This window comes from Solanum dulcamara, chromosome 4 (genome assembly GCF_947179165.1).
Source record: "Solanum dulcamara chromosome 4, daSolDulc1.2, whole genome shotgun sequence".
Lineage (NCBI taxonomy): Eukaryota > Viridiplantae > Streptophyta > Magnoliopsida > Solanales > Solanaceae > Solanum > Solanum dulcamara.
The window spans coordinates 30590080-30609472 of record NC_077240.1 but is presented as its reverse complement, the minus strand read 5'-3'; the positions used below and the strand labels follow the sequence as shown (position 1 = coordinate 30609472).

The 19393-nt window shown below is 35.4% G+C and overlaps 1 protein-coding gene across 1 annotated transcript; it reads left to right on the top strand.

Annotated features, from left to right (window-relative positions):
- Window positions 1-11545: 11545 nt before the first annotated feature.
- On the top strand, window positions 11546-13469 carry LOC129884164 (peroxidase 24-like). The gene is made up of 4 exons (XM_055958508.1): window positions 11546-11782; window positions 11935-12126; window positions 12241-12406; window positions 12878-13469. The coding sequence occupies exons 1-4, from the start codon at window positions 11546-11548 to the stop codon at window positions 13282-13284; spliced, it is 1002 nt and encodes a 333-aa protein (XP_055814483.1). The 3' UTR covers window positions 13285-13469.
- Window positions 13470-19393: the final 5924 nt, after the last annotated feature.

Below are 19393 nucleotides of genomic sequence, written 5' to 3'. Positions count from 1 at the left end.
ATTGTTCGGGTGAGCTAGGAGCTTATCCTAATCCCCCATCAAAAACTAGACTAGAGTCATGTTAGATGGCTTTATGATATAGTCCATATTGGACGTCTATTGAGTTGATTTCCCTTAGTCCCACTCCCTTAAGTTGATTACTTCTGCTTATATATTATTATCACGTTCTTTACCTTATGAATGTAATGAATGGTAAGATGAATTGGTTGGGGTCCTCTCATCCCGATCGCCATATCGCGACTTGGCCCTAGTTCGGATCGTTACATATCTTGAGTCAACTTAGTCAATAACAACAATATGGATGAGAATCTTTCAACAAATCTCATATACTAACCGGCCAAACCAAAGAAACTTCTTATATCAGTCGGAGATGTAGGTGTGGGCCAGTTCTTAACAACTTCAATCTTGTGTGAATCTACTCAAATACCATTACCAAAAATAATATAACCTAAGAATACCACAGATGCAAGCCACAACTCATACTTTGAAAACTAGCATATAACTTCTTTTCCTTGAGAGTTTCCAGAATAATTTTGAGATAGTTGGCATGCTCCTCCTCACTTCTCGAATAGATCATAATATCATTGATAAACACAATAAAAAACATGTCCAACTACTATTTGAACACTTCATTCATGAGGTCCATAAATGTTATAGGAGCGTTAGTCAAACCGAATGACATAACTAGGGAATCATAATAACCATATCTGATTTTGAAAGTTATCTTCAAAATATCACTTTATTCCACTTTCATCCGATGATAACTTGATCTAAGGTCTATCTTTGAGATATAAGTGGCACCCTGAAGTTGGTCGAAAAGATCATCGATTCTTAAAAGAGGATACTTATTCTTTATGGTAACCTTATTCAATTGAATATAGTCAATACATATTCTTAAGAAACCATCTTTCTTTCGCATGAATATGACAATAGCACCCCCAATGTAAAACTCTCGACCTAATGAATTACTTATCTAGAAGATCTTTCAATTATTCTTTCAGCTCTTTTAACTCTACGGGAGCCATTCTATATGGCATAATACAAATAGAGTAAGTTTTAGGTAGAACATCTATCATAAATTCTATCTCCTTATTAGGAGGCACTCTAGGTAAGTCCTCATGAAAGACTTCTAAAACTCATTTACCACTAGAACTTATTGATGGGATGGTGTCTCCACACTATCATCTCTAACTCAGACAATATGATAGATACACCTCTTGAAAACTAACTTTCTGTCCTTAAAGTATGAAATGAATTGACCCTTAGGCAAAGCTGAACTACCTTTCCACTCAATAACTGGTTTATTTGTAAACTTAAACTTGACAATTTGGGTTCTACAATTAACTGATGCATAACAAGCATAAAGCCAGTCCATGTCAAGAATGACATCAAATTCAACCATGTATAACTCAACTAAGTCTGCAAAAGTATCTTTATGATAGACTCAGTTATGATAGACCCTCTTAACTAGAATAGACTCATTAACAAGAGTAGAAACACTGAATGGTTAAAAGAGGTTCAGGAAGAATTTAAAACTTAGCGTCTACATAAGGAGTCACAAAAAAGTAGCACCTGGATCTAGTAATGTATAAACATCAAGAGAAAAGACTCGAAGCATACTGGTAAAAACATCTATTGAGTTCTATTGGTCATACCGATTAGCCATAGCATACAGATGGTTTCAACTTCTGCCTGCTCCTAAATTAAATCCTCTCTAATTACCTTTATTGGGCGGTGCTGCCAAAGAAGATTGGGCTCTATTTCTCTCATTACCTTGATTCCACATGGGGTAATCTTTTAGAAAGTAACCCATTTTCCCACACTTGTAACACCCATTGGTGCTAGCAAGACACTCTTCTAAATTAGGCTCTTACACTTACTATAATACGACTTGCGCGAAGAACTCTGGACCATACTTTCTTGGGACTGAGAGCCTTGGGCTCGAAAATTCTAGTTACCTTGAGACCTCTAGTCATTCATGTTTTTAGTTGCAGGTGCACTAAATTAAGATGGTGCATAACCAGAAGACCTCTTTTGAAAGAAAAAGCAGTTTCTATTTCCACCCTTTTGATGGTTGCTTTCATTGCCTGTAGACTTAGATTTCTTGCTTCGGTGCTCCTCTCGGTCCTTTTTCTTATTCTCCTCAACTTGCTCGGCATACAACCATCTCTGGAGCATACCTAAATAATTGAATGAATTTGAGGCTATACTCCTTGACAGTCATCCCTTCCTACTTCAAGTTCAAAAACTCCTCCACCTTTGCCTACCTTAGTTCTCATGAAAAAAAGTTTTCTAGGAATTCATTCTCGAATTCATCCCAAATTGAAGACTCAACATTCTCACCTCTACTTTCTTCCCACTAGTTGTACCAGACATTCACACCATCCTTTAGCTGGTAGGAGACAAGTTTAACTCCCTCTATATCTTTGACATGCATTGCTTTTAGGATCTTCCACATGTTATTAATAAAGTTTTGAGAATCTTTCTCAATGTTAGACTTAGTGAAGACTGGTGGGTTTATCCTCAGAAAGGATTGAATCCTATTAGCAACAAATGGCTCTTGAGAACTGGAGGTCGGGACTGGGGTATTCAAATGACCAGACTGTGCAACCATTAACTGGGTGAGCATAGAGATAACACCCCTAAATTCACCCTAAGAAGTTATTGTAGGCTGGGTAGTTTGTGGAACTTCCTGAGTCTCATTATCAACGTCATTCTCATTCTCAGCAGCTCAGGCTCAGTTTTGGGTCTGCATTTCAGATGGTTGTGGAATCTCGTCCTTAGCGATGTTCTTTTAACTCAATGTTTTTTTATAAAACATGATCTGAAATTGTAAAACATATAAATTAGAAGGAGATTTATATAGTTAAACCCTATAGCATGAACTGGAGTAAGAAACAAGTGAAAGAATTCCTAAAGTTCTATAACCTCATTATTATAGATGTGGCATATTTCACACCGATAAGAAAGATTCTACTAGACTAGGCTTTATAGAAACCCTAGAAATCTTAAAATCTAGGCTTTGATACTAAGTTTTTCACATCCCAAGTCTACCTCCTAGACGTGGCCTACACTCAGAAATTATTGCTGGTTCCCAAGCGAACCCTTGGCTTGGCTATTTCACTGAAGCGAAAGACTGAACTGATGACAAGTGACTTAGATGGGCATAATAAGTGAATTAACTTAACCTAAAAAACATAAGTCCAATACTCAATCATATAGATAATGAAATATAACTTAATGTTTAAACAACTTAAATGAATACACTGAATACTGCCTAACTAGTCTATGAAGTATCTAAGACTGACTCTGAAATGAGTATCGGAACAAGCCCATTACTACCTCAAATTGATAAATAAATGACTGAAATAAGACTCAAGAGCACCTCTAAATGCAAAAAGGTCTCACCAAAGCTGGGTAGAAAGCTGATCTTCAACGGTGCGCCTATTGAGGATCTCTATCACTTATGTCTGGATCATAAAAATATGCAGCGCCAAATGATGTCAGTACATAGAATATACGGTATGAAAAATAGCTTAAAGAAAACTTACTCAAATACTCAACTCAAGGAACTCAACTCTGAAAATAACTCAACTCCATAAAGCATGCAATGTAATAAAATAATACTTTAAAGGTGTGCAATAGTAAATGCAACTCAGTATATCCAAATATAATATTTTACTTCTTAGGGAGTTTTTCTAACCAACAACCATCACTATGAGCCTTGTGATGATACATCGTTCTTCCCACATTGCCAAAGTCATCCTATACCTTGCCAGAGTATCGGACAATAACTGAACTATGGATCCATCTAAAAAAATCTTTTTTGGGGACTATGAAAAGTCGCTAGAATGAGCGGTACTATCCTATCCATAATGGTGGTATATGTTGTAACACCCCAATTTCTTTTAAGAAAAAAAATATTTTTAGCTATGTTTTTGGGTGATCTAACTTCGGGGGGCCATAAACCTATTAGCATTTAGATATTTGGGACAACTCATAAATGAAAGTTGTAGATAATGGAAATACCTTTCCAACCATAGGTTGTGGTCTTATATACGACATCGGAATAAAAAGTTATGGATGTTTTAATGCATAAAGGTCAAGCAGGGGGGTGATTTTGGGCCCAACCCGATTCCAAGTCGAGTCAAGCCCATTTTCTCTAACCTTTAAAGGATAAGTTCAGATTATTTCTTCCATTTTAGACCATAAATTTCCTGAACATCATAGAGAAAGAGAGAAAGAGAGAGCTTCTAGGCTAAGAAGCCATTTTCGACCCAAATTCGAGTCCCGGATTTCGAAGCTCGTGAAGAGAAAGGCATTGCACGTTGCGTTGTCTTCACCTTGAGCTAAAAGTCAAAGAATAAGAAGTGTATTGAGGTGGTTGCTTTACACTTAAGGTAATATTGAGATTCATTTTTTCCTAGTTAACAAGCTTGTTTAGAGATTTAACAGAGGAAGAAGCGTTATAAACTTGTTTGTTGCTTTGTTGAGACTTATGGATTAGGGGATGTTTTGGTTGGATTAAATGTGTGTAATTAGTTAAGTTATGATGTAGAATGATTGTTGATATTTTTTTTGATGTTGTTGATAAGTTTTTGTTGTCGAAATTGGGGGAATAAACTTTGATTGCAAACCTGTTTTTTGATGGGACTTCTGTTAGTAATTTTAGTATAACTCCTTGTGTAAAGCTTCATTTTGAGTGATTCAAGATGTTTTGGAAATATATTTCATAGGTAAATAACTTTTATTTAGGCTCTAGACCCAGTTTTTCTTATATCTGCTCGAAAAAAGGTGATGAAGTATAGGGGAGGTGCTGCCCAGATTTTATTTTAGAAATCCTACATAGACTACTGTTGGTATTTTGGGCATATCGTTTGTACAGAATTTGTGTATGGGTGATTCAAAATTGTATGCGACCCTAAGACACATGTATATAAATTTCATTTAGTCCACAAAGCCTACCTCCCCCATTTACCCCTTCAAAACCGAGCAACAATACAAGACAGTAGGCTGTCCAGAACTCTTATTTTGATAGTTTGGGCTGATTTTTATTGATTTCATATTTAGTTTTGATATGATGAGACTGTTAAACTTAAGTAGATATTTTATTGTGTATTTAAGGTGTATATGCACTTATACCAGCTAAGAAGAACTGTTTGACAAAGTGAATTTTGGTTGGTCTATGGCGTAGAGGAATTGAGCTTCTCGAGTTGTGGTAGAACTTGTTATGTGCTAAAACACCAAGGTTCGTGTATAAACTTGAACTTGGAATATTTTATTTTCTGAAACTTGAAGTATTTTAATGGGTTGTTTCCTTACTCCTTGTCTTGTATGAAGATGTAATGCACGAGGACGAACTTAGTCCAACATTATGATAGCCTTACATCCCTGGAACGAAGTTTATCTAAGCGAAAAATCAAAGACCTAGCTTGAAACTATTGAACCCTATCTCTTCTCTTTCTCTCCAATTCTTGCTCTCGAAAGTTTCTAAGTGTTAATAAGAGAAAACCCCCATTGGGTACTGATAAGAGACTAAATTTAGTCTCAAAATAACTTGGGTTAAATTTGGAAAGGGTGGAGAAAGGACTAGAATATCCCTCATTAAACTTGGTCACTACGGATGCCTTTCTACGGACTGTCAAAACTCCTATGGACCATAGTAGGTCACTCGTAGGAACTATGGTCCAAAATAAGGACCTACTGGAATTTGGATGTTGGGCCTACGACCACCCTTTTACAGGTCATAGACCTTGAGGTGGGTCATAGGAACCAGTTCATAGAAAGCTAGGCCTTTACTTGGTTTTCTGAAGTTGGACCTATAAACCCATTCTACGGGTTGTAGGACTATATACAGGTCATCCTGTTAACTCATCTTGCATACAAGAATTTCAAGGTCTTTAATCTACATCTACAGTTCGTAGGAACTCCTATGAGCGGTGGAAGCCAATCTTCGGATGGATTAAATAAACTCATATTTTCTCTAAGTGGTTGGGGTGACCTACGAATGAGAACCTACGACTCGTAGGTACTCCTACGGATCATAGGTACCACTCGTGGGCACTAGCCAATCCACTTTTCTTTAATTTTCTCAGGTTTTATCTTGGTCCTTACACTTTGATCTAGGCAAGACCAGGTGTTATAGATTCACCTAGTGAGAAAATTGTCCCTGAATGCTCTCCTACTCTAGACCTAAATGCTTCACATGAATCTACCCCTGATGGGTCTGTACAGTCGAAGATTCAACCTGGAAGTGAAGCCCCTGTATCTCCATCTCAACTTGGTTTTACCCTCTCTATTTTGTCAGAACATCTTTTTGAAGGCGACTTACAAGAGGGTAAAAACACTGAATCAAACATTCTTGCTGCCAGTGAGGAGTTAGTTGTGGAAAATCAGCTGATTATTCTCGCTTACATATATTCTGAAGTCCTACTTATGTTATGTACAACACACAAAACAAATCGAAGTTGGATTCGAAATCTAGGGAATGCATTTTGTTTGGGTAAGCTGATGGAGACAAGAGGTATCGCTTGTGGGATCCCATTACCCGTAAGGTGGTAATCAGCAGGGATGTTGTGTTTGTTGAAAATAAGATATAAGAAAAAGAAGGTAGCACTTCGAAACAAAAATTAGAGACTACTAAAGTTGAAGTTGAAGAAATAGAAGAAGCTCAAGTTTCTTCTGAGGCAGCGCCAGAAAATGAAGAATAAGAGCAAGCTGAGATCAAAACTCCTCATGTTTAATGGTCAACTAGGGAGAGAAGAGAACCAGCTTGACACTCAAATTATTCTATAGAGGGTAATATTGCATACTGTCTATTAACAGAGGATGGAGAGCCTTCAACTTTTCATGAGGCTATGAAAGGGCAAGAATTATTCTCTGTGGATGGAAGCAATGCGAGAAGAAATTAAAGCTCTTCATAAAAATAAAACATGGGATCTTGTTCAATTTCCATAAGAAAGGAAGGCCATTGGAAATAAATGGTTTACAAGATCAAACGCAATGGTAATGATCAACTGGAGAAGTATCATGCAAGATTGGTGGTGAAAGGATTCGCTTAGAAAGAAGGTATAAATTTTAATGAGATATTTTCTCCGATGGTTCAACTCACAATAATTCGAGTGGTCCTGGAGATTTGTGCTACATTTGTACTTGGAGCAGTTAGATGTGAAAACTGCATTTCTTCATGGAGAGCTTGAAGAAGAAATTTACATGCTCCAACCAAAAGGTTTTGAAGAACAAGAAAAAGAGAACTTGGTTTGCAGGTTGAACAAATCTCTATACGGTCTCAAACAGGCGCCGAGATGTTGGTACAAGAGATTTGATTCCTTTATTATAAGCCTTGGATACAACAGACATAGTTCAGATCCTTGTGTTTATTACAAGAGATTTGGTGATGACGATTTTGTTATTTTGTTGTTGTATGTTGATGACATGTTGGTAGCAGGCCCCAACAAAGATCGTCTCATAAAATTTAAAGGCACAGTTGGCTAGGGAGTTTGAAATGAAGGACTTGGACCAACAAACAAGATTCTACAGATGCAAATTCACCGAGATAGAAATAATAAAAAGATTTGGATTTCTCAAAAGAACTACTTGAAGAAAATCTTGCGATGCTTCAAGATGCAAGACTGTAAGTCAATTTCTACCCCATTTCCTATTAATTTCAAGTAATCCTCAAGAATGAGTTCTAGCAATGAAGTAGAGAAGATGGAGATGTCTCGAGTACCATATGCATCAGTAATAGAAAGTTTAATGTTCGCCATGATATGTACAAGACCTGACATTGCACAAGCAGTGGGAGTGGTTAGTTGATACATGGCTAATCCTGGTAGAGAGCATTGGAATACTGTTAAGAGGATCCTGAGATATGACAAGGGTACCTCAAATGTTATAATGTGTTATGGAGGATCAGACTTTACTGTTAAAGGTTATGTTGATTCAGATTATGCAGGTGATCTTGATAAAAGAAAGTCCACCACAGGTTATGTGTTTACTTTTGCTGGAGGAGATGTAAGCTGGGTTTCAAAACTGCAATCTATCGTGGCTACATCTATGACGAAAGCAGAATATATAGTAGCTACACAAGCTAGCAAAGAGGCAATATAGATGCAAATGTTACTGGAGGAGCTTGGGCACAAACAGGAGAATGTTGCTCTATTTTGTAACAGTCAGAGCGTTTTGCATCTTGCAAAGAATCCGGCATTTCATTCAAAGACAAAACACATATGATTTTAGTATCACTTTGTTCGTGAGAGGTGGAAGAAGGCAGTGTGGATATTCAGAAAATTCACACTAATGACAACCTAGCAGATATGTTTACGAAGCCGATCAATAGTAACAAGTTTATATGGTGTCGATGTTCTGTTGGCCTAGCAGAAACGTAATATTGCAGTAATTGGGTAGAAAGGATGGTGTGAAGATTTATAGCCTGTTTGGATTGACTTATTTTTAAGTAGCTTATAAGTTGAAAACTGCTTATAAGTTTAAAAAAAAGTAGGTGCAGACCAACTTTTTTTTTGACTTATAAGCTATTTTTCAACTTATAAACTACTTAAAATAAGTTCATTCAAATAAACTCAACTATTTATTGGGGCTTATTTTACGCACAAAATGACTTTAAGTTGGTCAGTCAAACACTTAAAAAAAAGTTGAAAACGGCTTATAAGCCAATCCAAACGGCCTCTTAATTGATTCTCAATTAAATATTCAAGTGTGAGAATGCAAGATAGTCAAATATTACAAAACGCATTTTGAACGCGTAGTCAAAAAAGGAAACAAAATGCGTAGTCAAAAAGGGAACAAAGTGCATTTTGAACGCGTAGTCAAAAAGGGAGGTGCAATACGCGAATTTTACGCGTTTCTAGTTTTCTATAAATAGAGGGTCTCTTGCCCTCATTTAGATTATCTCACAAAATACAATCCAAAAGAGTAAGAATACAAAGAGAGTTATACACCAAGATAAATATTGTAGTCTTGAGTGTCATCTTTAGTGAGTTGTCCCTTTTACAAGAGAGAAGTGTTAATTGTTGTTTTCTCCTTGTATTTGAGAGCAGTGTACTCCCATATTATCATAGTAAGATCCTTTTACCCCGTGATTTTTACCCCCTATCTGTTTGAGAGGTTTTCACGTAAAATTCTCGTGTCCAATTTATTTTCATTATTTATTATCATATCAAACTTTAGTTGTAGTGCTTCCACCCAACAATATGATTGAATGATGATATGATGAATCTCATAAGTGAATCACAAAGGGCTACTCTAAAATAATTATTAGGGCTACGGATTTAATGAATTAATATTTTGAAATGTTTAATTGATTATTTTGGAGACTTTTTGGAAGCGCATATAAAATTCGGGGTCTAGACAATTGCTTAAGGCTCAATTAAGGTGAGGAGAGAGAGAATCTGAATCTATTTCAAACACGATGCAAACTCTCCCAATATGGTACAGTCCAAAACTCCAACCAAACAATCTCCAATCGTTTCAAAATATTCCCCTCAAAATCTCTAGTATTTTATCTTTAAAATGCATAAAATATATCTATAACTACTTTGTAATTATGACCATCACATCATTCAGGACTAGATTTTTGAGATAGCTACGTCGGTGATTTTTTATTTTTTTTAATTTGGGGTGACACTGAATCACGTTAATTTGTAGTTTAGTGCATGTATAAAAACCAAAGATATAATATTCTGTTTTGGGTTTGTTGGGGGATAAAAGTATAATATAGTATCTGAGAGTTGAAAGTCAAAATGTGTTGAATTTTAGATTACGTAGCATTTACACTACTATTTTGCATCAATAACCGAGTCGATCTGTATTGGCAATACATGCCAACCATGCTACAGTTGGATTTAACATACGCGTAATCTAAGATTAATTTATCATCTTTATTTGGTTAATTTTGTTTAAAAGTAAATAGAAATGAAAAACTAGTTACTTTCTCGTCAAGCATTAAGAATGGTAATATTAAAGTATATATTTAAAAAAATTGAAAAATTCACTTACCTACCGCTTATTATTTCGAGATCCGTGAACTCTCTTAAATACTCCTAAATTAATTATTTTAAGATATTGTAATTTTTAATGCTAGTTAAAACCACTAGCTAGATCAATCTTGATTCCTTGGTTCTTTGACTTGATATTCAGCCACTATGCTTTGCTAGTCATAGATAATAATACAAAAACGATTAGACTAGTTCTTCAGTGAAAGTTTTATCTAATTTAGACTAGTCAAACAAAATAAATAATATATCAAGATAAAAAACTCCAATTGACTTTTTAAGCTAATTATTTTAGCCATTATTTTGACATAATACATAAATAAGATCCATAACTTGGTTTCAAATTATAACTTTGACCTTTAACTTTGACAGTAAATAAATAGGCACTTTAACTATCCAACACTTAAACAACACTCGAATATTGCAACCCAAACATATGATACACAAACGCTCTGATGTGGATTACTGAGCCACTCAGTGACTGCCACTTAATTAAAATAAGTACAAGTGGATTTTAAAAATAACCTTTCACTTTGACAGTGAACAAGTAGGCTCTTTAACTATCCAATACTTAAACAAAAAAACACTTGAATATTGCCTTCATTTTTACCCCTGACGCATGTAACTTGGGTGTTTTTCACGCATTTTGCCAGGTAGAATTTGAGTGGTTTTTTGTTCAAGTGTTGGATAGTTTAAGTGTTAATTTGTGCACTATCATAGTTAAAGATCAAACTTATAATTCGAAGCCAAGTTAAGAGTCCAATTTATGTATTATGCCCGTTATTTTTCTGGAAATCATTGTCTGGATGGACTTATCACGTTGTTCGTGGAAAGATCATGCAACTGCATTACCGTACCATACAATACTAAAAAAAATATAAGAGTGAACTACAAGGAATTGACAAGTTCTTAGCTACACACGAGAATGAGAAGACATGTTTGTATTTTCTATTAGGACAGGGTTTAAATCTTCTATCTTAACCGTGAAAGACAGAGAGCTCACCAAGTGACTTAGCCTTTAATTTTCTTTATTATCTTTAATAACAAGTTTTTATAATCATACAAATGTTATGACATGTATTAGTTTACAATTTTGTTTTTTGAAAAAATCTCATGTCTGATTAAATTGAATAAGTTCACAACAAATTAAAATGGAGCGAGCTATTACTAGTGTACACTAAGCTCAACGTACTGATCATATGGTGCACCAAGTACACTACGCTCCTTGTCCATCCAAATATAAAATAGTTTCTTTGATGATAATTATACTAATAAATAAATAAATAAAAGCACTAGTGTATATTTTGGGAGACTTTTGAGAAGATAAAGTCGATACGGCCCACAAACTAAGGCCAATTTAAGTAAGAAATTATTTTTATATATCTTCCCACTAGGTATCACCCCTTGTATCTTTGACTATAAAAGGAAACTCTTCTTGAGGATAAAGCCATTGTGCCTTAATCAGTTTGCTTTTTCATCATCTTAATTGTTCTTAGGCTTAAGTCCTCCACTTAATTCCTAGCTAAGAAAAGAAAATGAGAACTCATTTAGCACTAAGTTGTCTTGTTTTTCTGTGTCTTGTTTTTCTGTGTCTTGTTCTTGGTGGAGTTGCTGGGGGTGCAGGAAAGGTACCACGTAAGAACTTCTATAAGAGAACTAGTTGTCCAAATGCTGAACAACTTATTAGAGATATCACTTGGAGCAAAGCTAGAAATGACGCTACCTTGGGTGCTAAATTGCTTCGAGTCCACTACCATGATTGTTTCGTTAGGGTATGTATACCAATTAGAATTACTATCATGCACGTACATTATCTAGTAATAGGATTTAACTTATATGCACTGATACTGAATATATATATATATATATATTTACTAGTCACATGTTACGTTAATTAATGTCCCGACATTATGTAAATTTGTAGGGGTGTGACGCATCCATATTGCTGGATAAAGTGGGAACGGATGATTCTGAGAAGGAGGCTAGGCCAAATCTCTCTTTGGGTGGTTTCGATGTAATTGATGATATCAAGCGACAAGTTGAGGCTAAATGTCCTGGCATTGTTTCTTGTGCTGACATTTTAGCTTTAGCTGCTCGTGATGCTGTTTCTTTTCCCGTAAGTAATATAATAAGTCTACGTATTTAAAAGAAGATTCAAGAAATTAATAATTTATGCTGACATTATAAAGAATATAAAAATGATCTACTCTAATTAAGTCATTGTATGCAGTTTAAAACTTTAATGTGGGAAGTGGAGACGGGAAGAAAAGATGGAAATGTTTCCCTTGCAAGTGAAGTGAACGGAAACTTACCTTCACCATTCTCAGATTTTGCAACCCTTAAGCAAATCTTTGCAAACAAACGCCTAAATGTGGATGATCTCGTTGCACTATCAGGTAAAGAAAAGATGAATTTAACTTTAAATATATTTCTTATTTTCTCAGATGATTTATTGGACAAATTTCACTACTTTTTTTTAGATCACAAGTTTCAAAAGTTTTTGTAAAATAAATTGGGACATGCTGAAAACTTAATTATGTTATTAAAAGACTATTCTACCAATAACAACTTACGTTTTCAAATGAGATATAGATTGAGATTTTGAATTTGATTCTTATTACGATCCATTGTTAAAAAAAAATCAAGTCCTCACGCGAGGAGACAAAATTGATCAAGACGTAATTAAATAATTTAAAGTGTATTCTTTCTAACAAATTTAGCTTTTATATGAGATGATTACGTAATTCAACAAGACTGGGAGGTTGGAGTGGGGGTGGGAGTGGGAGGGTAGTGTATTTATGTACACTGTCAATGTATATAAGTTAAATCCATGAATAATAATATACTTCATCCATGCATTCTTGTAGGTGCTCACACAATTGGTGTTGCTCATTGTGGAGCATTCTCAAGAAGACTCTTTAATTTCACTGGCAAAGGTGACATGGATCCATCTCTCAATGCTACTTATGCTGAATCATTGAAGAAATTGTGCCCAAATCCAGCCAATCCAGCTACTACTGTGGAAATGGACCCTTTGAGCTCAACTTCATTTGATAGCAATTATTTCAACATCCTTATTAATCAGAAGAAAGGGTTGTTCCAATCTGATGCAGCCCTTCTCAATGACAAAAAATCAGTAATTGTCATCAAGAAATTGCAAAAAGATAGGGTTTTCTTTTCTGAGTTTGCAAGATCCATGCAGAAAATGGGAGCCATTCAAGTTCTCGCAGGAAATGCTGGAGAAATCAGAAAGAATTGCCGCGTCAAAAACTAATTCTAGAAAAATAAAAACTATGAATTTATCATTATGTTGTCTCAAAAGTGTACAACGTGTATCTCTTTTATTCATTATATTTCTTTAAGTTTTTGTAATTGTACTTGTGGTGTACCAAATTAGTTAGCTTCATGTAAGTTAATTTGTATTGTTATTGTTCGAACAAGAAAATTCTGGCAATAAATTAATTAGTAATATGTTCAACTCTTTCATGTATTATTTAATGATCGTCGACAAATTTCAAAGTCCAACTTGACTACATGCAAGCGAGAGGAAGCTGTTGTAAGGCTTTTTAGGAAGTTGCTCGCAAGTTATCTGCTTGAGCTACTTACCAGCTATTTACTTTTTTTTGGGTGAAAAGGAGATACTTATATTTACTTAATATGCATTAGTACATGGGAGCGACATAGTAATACGCCTGTTAGTAATGTTCTGGGGAGGAGGTAAGCTGGAGTTAATACTATTACATACATCATTAGCAAAATAAGTCTTCAGGAGCTTGCAAAAGGGTATTCCTACTTTGTCTGCTTCTAGTTTATCGGATATAAATAATGGTGGAACTTTCAAACACAAAAAAGAGTTATCTTGAGCCAACCGTGATCCTTCCCTTGGTAGGGCGTCTGTCACTCTATTGATCTCTCTAAAGCAGTGGTGTATCGTCTCCCCAGCCGCCTAAGAAGGTCCCTGCAATCATGTAAAATGTTCGAGTAAGATGGATGGTCATTGTTAAGGAGGTTAATGTTCTCCTTACAGTCAACACTGATTTCCAGAGGCATCAGATCGTTCTTGCTTGCTACTGTCAATTTTAGTCCCTGCTAAGAGGCTATCAATTCGGTTTGAATGGTGTTAGTGATCTGAAGTTTGCTCATGTATCTTACAGCCCATTCACCTTTCTCATTCCTAATTACTCCCCCCGTTCCTCCATTACCTTGATTACTAGTAGACGAACTATCATGATTTAGTTTAAAGCCCTTACCGGTGGTTCCCATATGCAATAAGATATTTTAGTTTTGTTGTTTCTGTTGCAATTTGTGAGGGCAAAAAATTATGTGGAGTGGTCAAGAGTCTTTTTAATGTTGATTTTGGCGTGGGTATTGTTATGATAATTTTCGTTTCTTTTTAGCCAAATGTTCCACATAAAAAAAGGAAACATCTCTTTCCAATTTACAGTATTGCTTTTGAGGGGTATACTGAGGTTTTTGAGTAGGGTTAGCCATCTGGCTTCACGGTGGTTTAGAAATTGCTTTATGTAGTAGATCACCCCTAATTCCGTCCACGGCTCTCTCACTGAGTAAAATTCGAGAAATATATGTTGGATGGCTTCCGATAGCTAGCTTGCATAGGTGGCATAGGTTATTGATGCTTATGCCTATAGGATGTAGCTAATTTTGTGTTGGAATTCGTTCATGTTGGCATAGCCAAAGAAAGTACTTTATTTTGTTAGGGCAGTAAAGAGACCATATCTAATAAACGTAGTTGGGCTGTTATTAATTGAGTTCTTAGTTAAAAACTTGTATAACAAGGAGGTTGTTAATGTTCCTTGGGGTCTTGGTCCCCAGATGATAGCGTATTTTTTACAAGGGTCATGTGATAGAGAGGTGTTGTTCAATAATAGAGTGATATGTTTTGGTATATTGAAAGATATAGTTAGCAATAATCGCTTAAACCATTGGCTTTGAGGACGTCACATACTTATTTGTAAAACCACCTATATTGAGGAGTCCCTGGATCATGGTTCTAAGAGTTTTTCCATTTGGTAGCTAGGTATACAACCAAAAGGATGCAGATTAGCCATTTCCCAGTACCCATGCCATCCCTTTTTTGCAAATTTTCCAACCTAGAAGTAGATTTTTCTAGGTCCTGCTAAGCAGCTTGACTATGGGCATCTAGTGTCCTGGTTTTAGAATATTTGTTCATTAAGGTTGCAGCCCAAATTGACTTAGGATTTTTAAAGGCTTTCCATGCTAGTTTTGCTAAGAGTGCTGTATTTTTAACGTTAGTTCTGTGTGCTTCCAACCCTCTTCTAGTTTTATCTAGTGTAACTAGATCTCATTTGATCATATGTAGCTTTCTCTTTTCATTGGTTGTACTCCAAATGAAATTACGTTGTATTTGGTCTATTTTGGTGGTGATGCTACTATGGAGTTTTGTAATTGCATTTTGTGTGTAGGAATATTATTTAGGCAGGACTTAGCTAGTTCTCCCTGCGATATTAAGGAATTTTATCTTCTGTCTTGCTATTTTTGTCCTCATGTTGTCTATAATGAATCGGAAGTCATTATTGGTGGTTCTTTCTCTAGTGATTAGGAATCCTAAGTATTTATCAAAATGACTCCCTTTTTTAATTTATGGTTTTGTTGAAATAGTTTTACTTAGGAGCTCCGTACAATTATCAAAGAAGATTAGTTTAGATTTGTTGGCATTAACCATTTGTCCGAAGGATTCACAAAAGTTTTTCAAAGCTTTTGCAATACATTTATAGTTGGCCATGTTTTCTCTATGATAACGCTCAATTATACTTCTCGAAAAAAACATAGACGATCCTTAGTAATATATTTACCAACTAAGAGTTGGTGTCGATTCCATAGGGAATAGGTTGAAACAGTTCTATTAGCTAACCCATCTCAGTTGTAATTAGGGGGTTTTGGTTTTGATTTGAGAACAAGTAAGAATGTAGTGACAAGTAGACAAGAGTTAGTTTGTAAACAATATGAAGACTAGGCTAGGGTTATGATCTCCATGACTTATAACCTAATAGACAACTCATATTCATGATATCGATTAATGTATTGCATACAAAATTGGCGAGTTAGGTAACATCTAATTCACCTCCCGGTCCTTCTTAGGCGTATCTCATTCATCTCCTCCCGGTCTCAGAATATATGCTTTACTAACCCTCACCCTAGATCTCAGAGTACTATCTCCTCCCGGTTTCAAGAAACTTAGATGAAGTTTTGTTCCTCTGAATTTTTGTTATGATAATCTTTTCCTAATCACTACCTCCCTCCTAGGCAAGCAATAAAAACGTGCAAGTTCTCAATGCATTCACTCACTAAGAAAGACTTTTGAATGAAGAAAATCACAATACATACAAAAACAAATTATAAAAATTAATCCTAGTTTGCCTACCTAGTTATGTCGTCATAATTTTCACAACCCTAGTTGTGGGATTAGCCTTAGATAATTATAATGAATAACACAACAAAAGATGAAGAAATCAAGTGTATAAAGCTTTTTAAATATCAATAAATCAAACTTACAATTGAGGATTTAAGCCTTGATTCAAAACACCAAACAACGATCAGAAGAAACCAAGTATTCTCGCTTCTTACAAATCTGTCCAGGCATGTATATGATGGAGAAAATCTCTCAAAAATAATGTTTTAAGTCGTGCAATATAGCTTCAATAACATTGGAAAAGTATACCTTAAAATTATAACAAGGTGGTGTATTTATAGAAGTTCAAACCTAGTCCTAAATGAACTAGGAAGATCTTGTTGGGCTTCAATTAGTCACTGGAAGGCACTCATCACGGCCAGTGATGAGCATCACGACTCGTGGTGATGCCTCATGGTCCTATCCTTGGCTATTAATTGTTGGCTATCCCACCACAACACCTACCACGACTAGTGGTGAGCATCATGGCTCGTGGTGGTGTCTCTTGGTGATTGCCTTGGTTATTTTGTTGGTTGCCTTGGCTCCTGGTTGTTGAACACCTTCCCATACGGGGCGTGGTGTGCACCACAACCCTTAAAGGGGCTTGTGGTGTGTTGCGTTAGCCATTTTGTGGCTGCCTTTTCCTAGATGGTTCCCTTCACGCCTAAAGACCATTGCCCGTCAAGTGCACCACAAGTCGTGGTGAGGCTTGTGGTGTTTGCTCCTTGGCCAAACTTCCTTGTTTATGCTTCTACATGTCTAGTACAAAACTTCTCAATCCATCTTAGCCCAAGTCTTAGCATGTTTCCACAAAATTCATTCCAATTGCAATTAACTCAAGCATGCTTCAATCCTTGAAAACTAAACGAAAATGCATATCAAACTAACAAAACACGCTTGAGAACTTATAATAACTCTATATCTTTTGGAGACACATCAACACCCTCAACTTAAAATAGTTGCTTGTCCTCAAGCAATAATACAACATAAAACCAAACAACGCGCAAATACAAATACTTCATAGGAAATATATAGCAGCCCTGCAACATAAACCACATACCCAACTTCACTTATGCAATACATTCATGCTCTAACCAACTCGCAAGGATTACTTCATACATCGTACTATTCATAGCTAAGTAAATTAATGCAAACAGTCATGTACTAGTCAATATAGTAACTAAACAACACCTGCAGAGTGCCCCCACCATAAAGAAGTCTCTCACACAGTGTATAAAGGATAAACAGAGACTGGAACAAAACTACTCGCACTCTCAACAGAAGCTCAAACAATGGAAAGTATAAACCATAGGCTTGCCCTTATTTTCAACAGTTCAACTCTTAAACAATCTTATTAGGATCACAATAGGAATTTTTAGGCTTGCAACGTAGGCTTGGACTTAGGTAGGATACATAGGGGTGTCAACTGGGGTCGGGTGGCTCGATTTTTGGCCCCTAAGGTCGTCCATTAAGGGCAAGGGACGGGATGGACTGGACCAGACCGAGTATCGGCCCAATATAAAAAAAATTGGGCCGATCCGGTCTTTTTTTGGCCTGGACCGAGAAAAGGCCGTTTGGGCCAACGACCATTTCTGAAAATTAACCAAAAAATATAATTTTTTTAAATAATAATTTATTAATTAATTTTTTTTTCTATAAATACCTACAACATTTAATCATTTTTTTTCCCACCAACAATCATCTAATTCTCTCAATTCTCTCTCAATTTCTCAATTCTCTCTTGTAATGATATCAATCTTTTATTATTTTTTACAATTAACAACATCAAGTGGAAGTTTTCAACTTTCAAGTATTCAACATTTCATCAATTTTACTATTCTTTGTTTGATTTCGATAATTTGGTATAATCGTTTCTTCTATTGCCTTTATTTAGTAAATTAATTCTAGTATATTTAAATATTTAATTTTTGTATTTATAATTTTTATTAGTTTAATTTGCATAATGGATAGATTAAAAAATATAGGTAAAAGTGTTAAAAATTTGTGTTCCGGCGGTGGTAGTGTTAGTAAGAAAAAAAGTACTTCCGGTAGAGGTAGTACAAATAGAAATTATTCTTGTATGCCTGAAGGACTACCTCGTGAATTTGGAGAAATAGGTGTGGGTGCACATGATATGAATGAAAATGAATATAAAAAAACTTACGGTATAGAAGAATCAAATGAATTTGAAGTAGAAATACAACAAGATGATAATGATGATGTGGATGTTACACCAATTAGTCTTGATGTAGATTTAGGTAATGCTCAATCTAGAACTGTTAATCTTCTCTCACGACCTATAAAAGAAAAAAACTAGTTTAGTATGACATTATTTTGAACTCATAGCCGGAACAACTAAAGTTCAATGTAAAGAATGTCAAAAATATTTCGAGCATAAGACTGGGGGTAATAGAGGTGGAACGGATCAATTGACTAGACATCACAACAGAGTATAAATTGAGACGAGCTTAATTATTATTTGAGACAGGCTCTATAGACCTGTGATAAAAATAGTATCACTACACTGGAATGGTGGAAGAATAATAAAAAACAATATCTAGTATTATCAACCATGACTAGGGATGTGCTAAATATTCCAATGTCAATTGTTGCATTGGAGAGCGCATTTAGTTAAGGAAGGCACCAGATTAGAGACAATTGACACTCTTTAGGGAGCAATGTCATAAACATTTTAGTTTGCCTCAGAGATTAGATTAGATCGGAGCGTAGGAATAAAGAAAGAGCAGAAGATACGGAAGAAGACGAAGAACTTGAAGAAATATTGTCAATTGGAGATCCTTCGACACAAGCTGGTCCAAATTACAGATTTATTGATTTTAAAAATAATGAGTCAATTTCTGTTAATGTTAATACAGATGAATTGGAGAAAATAATTCAAAATATGTAGAAGTTACAACTTATTATATACAACTAATTATAAGTTTGTAACTTG

Bases quoted from the DNA above. Each gene is read 5' to 3' on its own strand.
- LOC129884164 (XM_055958508.1), top strand. From the start codon at position 11,546: ATGAGAACTCATTTAGCACTAAGTTGTCTTGTTTTTCTGTGTCTTGTT. The intron at 11,783-11,934 runs GTATGTATACCA...GTAAATTTGTAG, and splicing joins ACCATGATTGTTTCGTTAGG to GGGTGTGACGCATCCATATT. The intron at 12,407-12,877 runs GTAAAGAAAAGA...GCATTCTTGTAG, and splicing joins TGATCTCGTTGCACTATCAG to GTGCTCACACAATTGGTGTT.